Genomic DNA, 12,886 nt, shown 5'->3' on the forward strand with positions numbered 1-12,886 from the left:
GCTGAAATGTGGAAAAACTGAATTACGTGCAAACGCATAACTGTGAGATTATGGCGGCAAAGTTGGAACATCACGTGATCCTAGCAGAAGTACCCGGCATTGCCGGGTGGGGGAGGGGAGACCCGTACATTCCCAACCCGTACATTCGCCCTCTCGACTCAAGCTCGTATTTGATTCGTATTCGAAATCGAAAGGGGAAAGGGGAAATCCTTCGTATTCGAATTCGTAAACACGAAATATGAATTAAAATTTAATTCATATCGCACAAAATCGACACAAAACACGATCGCATAAAGGTGAAAAACCGTAATCGCTTTTCGCCCTGAATTACGTGCAAACGTGTGACGTGTGACGGGATGGAACATCACGTGATCGCTCTGAGCGAATCAGCGAGCTCTGGCGCCGGCTGAGATTAGCGGGTACTTCGCTGAAATGCGCTGACGTAAATATGAATAAAAAATATGGATCTCGTCAAATATGGTCTTGTGGCGGACACGAAAGCCCACTGGCGTGGTGACATCATTCCGTGCACCAAGTGGGCGGCGGCCACGCCCGAGAGAGAGGCGTGGCCTCAAGATATACACGGGGCGCGCAGCCCGGAGCAGCTCAGTGCTGCAGTTTGAGTACTTTCAATAAAGACTCTTTTATGAACCGCGTTGTCTGCTTGCTCCTTGCGTAAGCATTAGCGCGCGCAGCATCGCGCTTCAGTCTCAGCCATGTTCGTCCCACGCTCAATGGCCATGTCTATGCCAAATATCAAGCACGTGAGCCTCTCCGTTTCGGAGTCTATCGGTAACATTACACACACACACACACACACACACGCACACACAAACTGTGTCTTATATATATATAGATAGACAAGCAGCGTTAGACATTTACAGACAGACGTTAAAGACGCGTTAACGTCTTTTAAAATAAAAATTGAAAAATTAATGGACGTTAAAGATCCCACGGTGTCCTTCGCGAAGAGTCGGCGACTTATCGCCGGCATCATGAATAAATGACAAATTTTTGCCATAACCAGCAGAGGGCATTGCATCAGCGGCACAACCTCGCCCTCAGCCAATGAGGCTACCCCACAGCCTTGTGCTGCATACGGACGAAGAAGAACTAAACAGCTTTCAGAAACACTGCAACCAGGATAAAAATAAATAAATAAAAATGAAAATTATACAAAGCAAATTTAAAATTACGATTAAAAAAGTGATGAGGAAAAAAAAAAATAAGAAGGAAGAGACAGACAACAAAGGAGATAAGAAAAGTGGAGGATAAAAGAATCTTGAAGATGCAACACAGTTCAGTCGTTCATTGGTGTCATCTTCTTCCCAGAAGGTTGACTGCCATGGATTTCCACACAACCAACTGGCACGGAGAACTAACGTAACGTGTTAGATAGGGTGATGTAATAGACACTGGGTAAAATGGCGGTAAACTCCAGAATTTATTTATTTATACACTTTTAAACCGCTTCAAAACTTTATTTAAATTTATTTATATACTTGAACACTATAGATCACAAATCGCCTTCATAATACTTCCAAGAACCTCCAGTTTTGCAGTACTTGGACAAGTCCTATCGGGTGGTTTATGTAATACATTGTAATAGGAGCAGTCAAGCACAGCCCCTGGGAAGTGGGCGTGGCATGTGAGAGGGTGCAGTATCGGGGTGAAGAAGAGGATGCCATTGTGGCCACGTATGATACCGATTGACAATGCATTCTATGGTGATCAATAAAGCCTCAATCTCCTAAAGTGTGACTCGCCGTCATCTTGTTAGTGTATAAGAGTTGTGTATAAGACTGCTTCAGTAGCACTAAACTTCCGGGTTTTTAAAAAACAATCCTTACAATCATTATTTTATTAAAATTGAAGTATATACTTGAACACTGCTTCCATCTCTGTTTCCATAGTCCTGATCATTTCTTTCCAAAATGATTCTTAGAATCATTTTCATCAAATGACTCATGAGGCTTATTGTCCTACGCTCTGAACATTCTCGGGCTTTTGGTTTCTTTTGGGATCTTCATAGACACTGACAGCATAAGATCATCAGGTAGGAATCCTGTTCTGTAAATTATGTTACAGAGGTCTAACAGTATCCCAATGTTAACATCATTGAGGTCTTTCAGATATTCTGTTGGTATCTCGTCAATTCCAGGCGCTTTCCTTTCTTTCATCTTTGTGTTCGTCACACTGACTGCTGCCGTAATTATCTCTGGTCCTTCTCTTCCCTCTAATGATGCTAATGAAAGCATAAATAAATGTTTTTTCCTTTATATATTTTCCCAGTTTCCATCCATCTAACTAATGCCAATCCTAAAATGTCAATATTGAGTCTTAACATCTCTTTCATGCAGTTGTCTATTTTGCCACTCTGGTCGCGTGTCCTCACATTCCAAGTTCTGATTTTCAAGAGTTCTTGTCTATGTTTGAGAATAGCAGCATCAGATGGTAGCCTTTCTTCAGAGTTTGGGCTACCCTCGTCATTCATACAGCTGTTCCTACATCCACGCAAGTCCTCTTCTTCCCTGTTCCTTTTTACAGTCGACATTACCGCAGGGGGCCCAGGTCTGCCTACATCGCTACTATCTTTGCTATGAGATTCCATGCTGCAATATTCCATGACTAACTCCAGGAAATACTTGGTCAGCACCCAGACCCTTCCAAGGTGACTGGCTATTTGTCCTTCAGCATCACGACTCTCCCCTAGATGTGTCGCACATCTTGCTGCTGCGCATTCTGAGCCATTGACTCTGAGTAGTGAGTTAGTCAGCCTCATCCACCGGTCCAGGCTTCATGCACTTAATAAGAGTGACCTCCCTTGCACAGCATCGTACAAAGTTGATGCTGTGCACGGGAAGTCGCCCTTATGAATAAATGAAAATGATGCAAAGTAAGTAAAAATTACAATTGAAAACTGATGAGAAAAAAAAAAGGAAGAGTAACACAACAAAGGAGAGAAGAAAAGTGAATGATAAAATAATCTATAATATAGAATGCATGAAGATTCAAGACAGTAAGGGATCTTTAATTATGAAGACAGTTATAGCTATCCAGTCGCCATTCCAAATTAAAAGTCGCGTTCCATTCTCAGGGGAATATTGCGATTCAGACATAATCGCGGCTCGTAGGAAATATGGATCGTGTTTGGAAACGCAAAGCAAGAGTTGAAAAGACTCTTCCCATATCCTTTTTCTCAAGACTGCGTGGGGTAAGGTGTTATCGAAGAGTAACATTGGAGGAGCATTGGTACATGATGGGTTGGATGTAGAGAGGTTCAGAAATTATACTGAAACATCACACGTGGCGCAAGTTTACAACTAGCTTCTCCATATACAAAGCTGAATGAATCTTTGAACTCTGAAGTGCCACATATCTCAGGATCACTTATTCTTGGCAAAATATTGATTTGGGATGATTGAACGTCCAATAACCAGCTTCCTGTCTCACGGCCTTGACTTCCTCCAGCGTTTTCAAACCACATGCCTCTAATGTACCCGCTTTGAGGGGACAGGTCCAAGGATCTTGTGGGTTGGCGGATCAACCAACAAGTACGGCATATCAAATCTCAATTGGGTATAGAACAAAGGAACGAATAGAAAACAAACAAATTTAAAAATAAGTTGACAAGTTTATATTGACATTTATATTGACAGTTTATATTGACATTCAAACTGTCAACAAGGCCTTCTGAGTTTCTCTAAATCAATGTTTTACTCCCCTACCTGTAAAGCAGTGCATTTAATCCACTGAGGATGGAAGCCATACAGCCTTTGCCTTGCTGAAAATGCTGAAAGCATTCTCATGATTGTGTGATTTCAAAGACCTCCATTATAAAAAAAATTCCTATGATTTGTATTGCGATCTAATAGAAATCTCTATGAGAATTTGTTTCTACTTCATTGGATTAAAGAAAATTTTAAAATTGCATTCACATCTAGTTTTTGATGTAAATATGGTAATGTGTTTGCCAATGACAATAACTACTTTGATAATTTTTAAATAATGAAATTTAATTACATTAAATATTTGCAAACAATTACAAATGCTGACATGATTATGGATAAAAAATGAGGCCCTTCTTTGAAGATCATAAGATGACCAGTTTTAAAGGAAGCACTAAATGGACATGCAAAAACCGACATATGATGACAAATAGGAGAGCAAAGGGAAGGCAGGATTGACTCCCATTTCCTGACTCAACAGCAGAGTGGGATGACTGTTTGTGGTGTAACTGCTGGGAGAAATTGTCGCTTTTTAACCACACTGCGTGTCTCTGCGTAGCGCTCCCACGACAAACTCGCCTTTGCTGAGATCGTCTTCGATCCTTATGGGGACAAAAACAAAAGGTGAAAAGCTAGCATTTTAATACCCATTCAAAGATGCAACCACAAAGTATGGACTGGTCCCACGTGTAGATCAAATCAGGTAGGGCAGGTAGATTGCCCCTCCCTGACGGCCATTGGTGAGCCAGCTGGGTTTTAGTGATAATCCACGAGTCACATAATAATTGTCCGGAGACTATCTAGATTGTCCAATAATCTCGAGGATTTTGTTTCCTTTGAGAAACAGCAGTGGTACTATTACCCCCTCCTATAATGGCATTCTGACAGAATGCTCACTCTACTTCATCACCTCATACCTATTTCATCAACAACTCAGGGAGTATTTCAAATGTTCTGTATGAAACCTCTTATTATGCTAAAGTATATGATACTGTGATGTTGCCCATCTTTCTTTATCAGATGAGATTTGGTGCATTTGAAAACTGAAGAAGAGAAACCAAAACTGCAACACAATGTGCTGCCCAATGTAACTTATTACAAGTTAATCTAGCTGATCGTTGATGTTTCTGTGAGGAGAAATGGAATAGCATATGCAGTTTTAAGGACGCACCTGAGCAGCTGGTTGAACTTTGCCACATGTTCTGAACGACACATCCCACCTGTAATCACCTAAAAAGAAAAAATACTTCCTAGTGAGTGACATTTCCAACAAACAGACTGGATAACAGAGAATAACAAAGAATAAGAGCACCTTTCATTTGCACCACATCATTAATCGTCAGTAATCTCAGGCACCAGCATCATCACCCAATAATATGACTATATATATATATACACACAGATATCAAGACCAAATCACATCCCTCACCTGTAATTGAAAGGAATAACCAATCCGTTCTCACCTAATCAATTACCCCAGGTGGCTAGGATTTATATAAATTAACCCCCATGCTCTTCGGGCCAAAGAAAGCTACATAAAGCAACCAATAAAAGCGGCACAAGTTGAAGCTCTCTGCTGTTTAAAACCCTATCCAGGTTTCTCAACAGCTGTAAAACATTCACAAGTGGCATATACATGAGAATTCCAGTTTTACAACCCCCCCCCCCAACACCCCCCCGCCCCCCTCCCCCCCCCCCCCACCACCTCAGCTGCCAGACCGGTTTCATCACTTGTTGGTGAGTCACCAGTGACAGCCTAGACATAGAGTCACACCACTGAGGCGCCCAAGCATACACCATGTGCAAGACTTAAACAACCACATAACATGTAAAGTTAATCAAGATAGGTTTCAAAAACATTCAAAGCATTAACACATCAGTTCTACATGGCGGTCGTCTCCCGAATTCACAATTAAATCTAAAAATCTGTAATGTAATCCTGTAGGTATCAAGAAGGGCGTCTGGCTCGTCGTGTTCTGGCACATTTAGAGCACACAACAAACGGATAATGAGAGGACATCACATCTGACAATAAGGGTGCCAAAACATACACCGACGATCTTTCATTGAAGCTAACACACACACTTCAATGTTCATGTCCCAGGTGGCTAGGATTATAAATAAATTAACCGCCATACATTTCTCGACAAGGAAGGCTGCATGAAGTACCCAGAAAAATCACAAACATAAGCATAAGCTTATTAAATTTCTAATGAAAAAAATATGGAAGGGCTTATGAAAAAAAAACATAAGCCCTTTACTATTGCAAACCTTTACCTGTGAAACCCCTAATCCCGTAGATAGGTCCGCCAGGAAAGCATCCTCAGTTCCTTCTGGACCCCTCATCAATGCCACAGAAGAGCTTTTCCGCACCCTGGACACAAATCATTGGTTAAGTATTATCAGTAAATAGGTTGCACCTATTCAACTTAATATATTCCTGTTTTGAAAGCTGCGATAGTTAAATTCCCAGGCCCTTCAATCGACCTGGCTTGTACTCATTGTGATTCTACACAAGAACATGACACTGGTGGTTTTCTGTAAGATCTGTGATACTGAAATGGAATTTAAAAAATGAAAATTCACTACCAGGTAAAAAAGATCAGAAAGATACAAATGTAATATTATTTGCAAACATATGTATATAAAAGGTGAGAATTTACGTGTTGTAATATGTACTTAGCAAAAATTGATGGGATGAAACGATCCATTTAAATTTTCATTTGATTTCTAAGTGTTTCAGCAAAAAGTTTGTTACCTCAAAACTTTTGATGGTGGAATGGCAGTTGTACAACTATTTCTAGGAGATCAATTTATTGTTTGACTAATTAATAGCAAACTATATTTACCATCAAATAAGCTAGATAGTAAAAAATAATTTACGAAGTACAATATATATTTCACACCTTTTATTTCACACCTTTTATTATTATATTGTCCCAAGTCGTAATTAAAAATACATTTTAACTAGAACAATGCGACTGTGTCGCCAATATGCCTCTGCATAGTCCCACAATGGGTAGATGCCCTGGTTCACTGTCCTAAAACTAAACAAGTTTGATTTAAATCCCTTCAGCTGTTTTCAAGTACCATATTTTCACCAGCCATGACAGGTTTCACATCGATCGGTGAAGCGGTTTCAGAGAAGAGATTTTTTTAAAACATAGGCTTTCAAGCTAATATGGCTGCCATTCCACATGACATCTAACCTTAAAAAATGTAGAGTCTGCATATGTATGGGTAGGGGATCACGTTTGTGAAGTTTCGTGTTTATCGGATAAGGTTCGTTTTTCTATCCAAGTTGGCTGCCAAACCACGTGACCTACAACATCATCATTTTCAAACTATGTGCAACAGTGGAGTTAGATGATATTTGTAAAATTTTGCATCGATAGGGTGAGTGGTTTCAGAGATATAATTATTTAATATTTTCCTTCAATCCAATATGAATGCCACACACCATGTGACCAATTATGTTTTTGTGATCATATTTTAATCGCCATGCCTAGTCAATGACACATGTAAAGTTTCGAGTCAATCGATTTGGTGGTTTAGGAGAAGATGTTTTTTAAGGATTTAGGTTAAATCCAATATAGATGCCAAACTGTGTGACCTATGATGTCATAAGTTTAATATTTCAATAGAAATGGGTCATAGATCATGTGCATGCAATTTCAGATTTTTAGGGTAAGGAATTCGATTAAAACATTTTTGGCTGGTGTATCACTTCACCTATGATGTCACCATTATCATGCTTTTGTTCCCCATTGGGAATACTTGACAATGTGCCATTTCAAATTTTTCCATTCAGTGGTTTCCGAGAAATGATTTTTTAATTATTTGCGTTTAATCCAATATGGCTGCCATACCACGTGACCTATGACGTCACAATTATCACAAAAACATTCTGCATGGGTGTCACTCCTACCCTGAAAGTTTCGTCTCAATCGGACATATGGTTGCTGAGAAAAACGAGGTTTAGCCCGAACAGACGGACGGACGGACGGACAACCCGAAAACATAACGCCTCCGGCCCCGAAATCACTTTGCACTCACATGTCAATGGCATCTGTGACAGTGGCTAGGGCTCCAGGCCGAGTCCAGAGTGGCTGCAATTGGCCATTTTCCAGTGGCCCACCTCTCCACTCAGTATGCAACTTCACTGGCCCGATCAGGCTTCGAAGGTCACCGGTATTTTGTGCAGGTGAGGCAGGATGTGTATAGATAACCTCCACTGCACCCGCATGCAACATGTTCAATATTTCACTTTGATGTTCCATTGATACAAAGTTTCATTTATGATCAATACAGCATTGCATTTGTAAGGCTATTCTGCATTAGTTTCATCTTGAGAGGTTTAGGTTATTACTTAAGTGAGATAAATACTTTTAGTTTACTTGTTGCACACACTGAATCCTGATTGCGACTAATTTATCATTCAATGAGATCAATTTTTATCTCCACCACCCGAAAACGATACACAGCAAGTTAACTCAAAAAGTTATTGACGGATTTGGATGAAACTTGGTGAACAGGTTTGGTTGTGTGACAAGGAATAATATTGATTCAATTGTGATGAAGATTCGAATCCGGATAAGAGAATTTTTTTTAATTTTTGAAGTCATTCTTCACCAGAGTGAAAGGGCCAAAACCGATATACAACATGATATTTCAAAACGTTGTGGACGGATTATGACAAAACTTGGTGGATGAGTTTGGGTAAGTGACAAGAACAAGGTGATTCGATTTTGGTTGAGGTCTGAATCCAGATCTGATCTATCAGTGGATACAAAACGTAAACTGTTTGGCCTGGTGGAGGTATGCGCTCCACCAAGTGCTGTTCTAATTCTTAAAGTTTTGTTCCGAGGGCTATTTGGAGGATCATCACCGAGCCCCGGACAGCTTCAACTGCAGTTCGTTTGTAGTAATACTTCCAGGGATGGTTTTAATGTGTGTGCACGTGTGTGTGTGTGTGTGTATACGTGTGTGCATGCAAGTTGCTGTTAGTGGTTGCTATCTCCACACGTGGATGGGTTTCAGTAGATGGAACGGACACCTACCAAGTCTCAAAGTATCCACCTCCATCAGTGTGTGTGTGTGTGTGTGTGTGTGTGTGTGTGTGTGTGTGTGTGTGTGTGTGTGTGCACGTGCTTAGTGTGACAGCCCCTCCATAAGCCTTAGACTCTGTAAAAAGGAACGGTTTGCGAAGGGATTTCAAATGCTGTGAGAGATGTGGCACAACTATTGTGAATGTGAAGGTTCCAGGTAAGGAGCAGGGAGTGAAAAACATTTGAAAGGTGGGATTGGCTGTTTTATTGATTGGGAGTTTCATAGGCAACTGTTTCTCAATTTTGTCGACAACACCCTCCAATATCAACTTATTAGTGGATATTTATCTCCACTTCCTTTGATCCTGTGTATTTATGTGGATGCTGAAAAAATTGTTTGTACTGGATAATAAAAGTACAAAAGTGGTTTAATAATTAAAACAACAATGGGAGAAATAACTTTTCATAATAAAATCCATAAAATATAAGACTCTAAATAAATAGATTATATTAGACAGAAGAGCAAACAAAATGTTGAGTCAAGAGCAACGCGACCCTCACCTGGAAACTCGCGGATGATTGAGCGCAGAGATTCTAACCTGGGACCAGCACACGGGTTCGCATCACTCGTTGCCACGGCAATTAACACGTGACCTCCATGGCCTGCATGGTTGATTGCTGTAACCAGGGTAAGAAACACTGCAGGACAAGCATCAAAATGCAAGATGGGAGGGAGAAAGACAGAGCAGAAAGAAGCAAAAGGGGATCAAGATTGGAAAGGTAATGAAATAAAAAGTTAATGAAAACAGGGGTGCAGTAAATGACAAAGTTTAGGGGAAGCTGGAGTACGGAGAAGAAGAAGAGGAAATTTTCATCGATCTGCACTTGATGAAACAACAGTGGGTATAGAATTTCAAAATCCATCAGTGCAAGTTCATCGCTCAATCATACCTTCACGTTCAGCCATGTCTGTTAGGGCAAAACCACCGTCTTGGCTGACATTTGTTCCAAACAGACCATGTGCATCCCGTAAAAGTGCACGTAGAGCTCCGACACAGTCCGCCACCATTGTCAGGGCCTCCTTGATGCTGGTGGCTGATTTTGGCACAAAGTAGTATGAGCAGAATATCCTATCTGGGTTATCGCAAGTCACAGCCAGGATGACCTGTGAGGAGGACAAAGTCAGGTGGAACAAGTCACAGCCAGGATGACATGGGAGGAGGACAAATAGTCAGATGGAACAAGTCACGGCCAGGATGACCTGTGAGGAGGACAAAGAGTCAGGTGGAACAAGTCACGGCCAGGATGACCTGTGAGGAGGACAAAGAGTCAGGTGGAACAAGTCACAGCCAGGATAACCTGTGAGGAGGACAAAGAGTCAGGTGGAACAAGTCACGGCCAGGATGACCTGTGAGGAGGACAAATAGTCAGGTGGAACAAGTCACAGCCAGGATGACATGGGAGGAGGACAAATAGTCAGGTGGAACAAGTCACAGCCAGGATGACCTGTGAGGAGGACAAAGAGACAGGTGGAACAAGTCACGGCCAGGATGGCCTGTGAGGACGACAAAGAGACAGGTGGAACAAGTCACGGCCAGGATGGCCTGTGAGGACGACAAAGAGTCAGGTGGAACAAGTCACGGCCAGGATGACCTGTGAGGAGGACAAAGAGACAGGTGGAACAAGTCACGGCCAGGATGACCTGTGAGGAGGACAAAGAGACAGGTGGAACAAGTCACGGCCAGGATGGCCTGTGAGGACGACAAAGAGTCAGGTGGAACAAGTCACAGCCAGGATGACCTGTGAGGAGGACAAAGAGACAGGTGGAACAAGTCACGGCCAGGATGACCTGTGAGGAGGACAAAGAGTCAGGTGGAACAAGTCACAGCCAGGATGGCCTGTGAGGAGGACAAAGAGACAGGTGGAACAAGTCACGGCCAGGATGACCTGTGAGGAGGACAAATAGTCAGATGACCTGTAAGGAGGACAAAGAGACAGGTGGAACAAGTCACAGCCAGGATGACCTGTGAGGAGGACAAAGAGTCAGGTGGAACAAAACACAGCCAGGATGACCTGTGAGGAGGACAAAGAGACAGGTGGAACAGGTCACGGCCAGGATGACCTGTGAGGAGGACAAAGAGTCAGATGGAACAACTCACAGCCAGGATGACATGTGAAGAGGACAAATAGTCAGGTGGAACAAGTCACAGCCAGGATGACCTGTGAGGAGGACAAAGAGTCAGGTGGAACAAGTCACAGCCAGGATGACCTGTGAGGAGGACAAAGAGTCAGGTGGAACAAGTCACAGCCAGGATGACCTGTGAGGAGGACAAAGAGTCAGGTGGAACAAGTCACAGCCAGGATGACCTGTGAGGAGGACAAAGAGTCAGGTGACCTGTGAGGAGGACAAAGAGTCAGGTGGAACAAGTCACAGCCAGGATTTCCTGTGAGGAGGACAAATAGTCAGATGACCTGTAAGGAGGACAAAGAGTCAGGTGGAACAAAACACAGCCAGGATGACCTGTGAGGAGGACAAAGAGTCAGGTGGAACAAGTCACGGCCAGGATGACCTGTGAGGAGGACAAAGAGTCAGGTGACCTGTGAGGAGGACATAGAGTCAGATGGAACAAGTCACAGCCAGGATGACATGTGAGGAGGACAAAGAGTCAGGTGGAACAAAACACAACCAGGATGACCTGTGAGGAGGACAAAGAGTCAGGTGGAACAAGTCACGGCCAGGATGACCTGTGAGGAGGACAAAGAGTCAGGTGACCTGTGAGGAGGGCATAGAGTCAGATGGAACAAGTCACAGCCAGGATGACATGTGAGGAGGACAAAGAGTCAGGTGAAACAAAACACAACCAGGGTGACATGTGAGGAGGACAAATAGTCAGGTGGAACAAAACACAGCCAGGATGACATGTGAGGAGGACAAATAGTCAGGTGGAACAAAACACAGCCAGGATGACATGTGAGGAGGACAAAGAGTCAGGTGGAACAAGTTAGAGCCAGGATGACCTGTGAGGAGGACAAAGAGTTAGACGACCTGTGAAGAGGACAAAGAGTCAGGTAGAAAGGCATTCACTTGGATCTGCAATGGTGTTCATTATTATTCTTTTTGTTAGCCAGAGAGCATTTTTTTACCGGCAGAGGAAGAACCATTTTAGTCCCAGCAAGATGAGCGATGTATGCCGACAGAGGCATATCTCTTGCCACAGCTCCGGCCCGGCATATCGCCCGAGAGATGGCAAGTAGTGCCGGACAACCCAAATCGGCTGCATGGACAGGTGTGCCAGGGTATTGAGGTGGGAGATTGAAAAATATAGGGCAGTGTGTAAATAATCCATCAAAGCATAGTTAACGTAATTCTTCCATGAGCCTAGACATCTGTTCAAAAAGAAAACACAGAGGCTTGAGGATATTAACGAAACTGTGCAGGAGATTATATTAAATACAGGATCTGATTGGTCCTTAATAGAGAAGGCCTTACTGTGATGGTTCATCTCACGCAGGAAGGAGTCCAACTTTGCCTGTTCTGTCACAAGAAGACACTGACACACACACACACACACACACACACACACACACACACACACACACACACACACACACACACCACTGAAAGGATCTCTAAGAGAAGGTTCTAGAATATACATCAATGACACCTATTGCTTGCATTTTGCTTCGCTGCAGAATTGACCACATTAGGTGATTTTTACTGTAAAACTTCAACTTAAAATTCAATAACCCTAAATAGGTTCTTGTTATATGGATAAGTATGTGTGAAGAAACGAGTATGATAAAATAAAATACCTGATTGCAAAGTGAAGGGCCGATGAACTCATTGACATGTTTCACAGCTCTCATCACACCTTTCAGGTAGGGTGGATGGGCAAGAACACACCAAGATCACTCACTCCCTGACTCTTTGGCAGATGCCAGGAAGCAAAGGCAATATATATACAGTAGATGATAATACAAATAAATATAATAAAAGCACATTTCAACGGTTATTCAAATTAACTTAATTGAAGATGTGTCGCATGTCCCATCCAATGGGAAGTCATGGCAGAACCACAGTTTTCTCCCTTTGACCAATCCCGCTACATT

At 42.4% G+C, this 12,886-nt stretch overlaps 1 protein-coding gene across 3 annotated transcripts in view; it reads right to left on the reverse strand.

The window, feature by feature from the left end:
- LOC137413869 (alpha-enolase-like) overlaps positions 1-12,886 on the reverse strand; it is a 68,515-nt gene that overhangs the window by 45,538 nt on the left and 10,091 nt on the right. For 2 of the 3 annotated variants that reach the window (XM_068099312.2, XM_068099311.2), the window contains 9 exons: positions 12,590-12,648; positions 12,267-12,327; positions 11,921-12,051; positions 9,728-9,941; positions 9,338-9,475; positions 7,785-7,962; positions 6,006-6,102; positions 4,900-4,958; positions 3,623-4,330 (listed from right to left, as the gene is read on the reverse strand). In XM_068099312.2, the coding sequence (XP_067955413.1) occupies positions 4,261-4,330; positions 4,900-4,958; positions 6,006-6,102; positions 7,785-7,962; positions 9,338-9,475; positions 9,728-9,941; positions 11,921-12,051; positions 12,267-12,327; positions 12,590-12,648 (1,007 nt within the window). In that variant the 3' untranslated portion in view covers positions 3,623-4,260. Of the gene's footprint in view, positions 1-3,622; positions 4,331-4,899; positions 4,959-6,005; positions 6,103-7,784; positions 7,963-9,337; positions 9,476-9,727; positions 9,942-11,920; positions 12,052-12,266; positions 12,328-12,589; positions 12,649-12,886 lie in introns of those variants that run through there. The other variant, XM_078786648.1, reaches the window with a different exon arrangement.

This window comes from Myxine glutinosa, chromosome 11, assembly GCF_964187855.1.
Source record: "Myxine glutinosa chromosome 11, kmMyxGlut1.1, whole genome shotgun sequence".
Lineage (NCBI taxonomy): Eukaryota > Metazoa > Chordata > Myxini > Myxiniformes > Myxinidae > Myxine > Myxine glutinosa.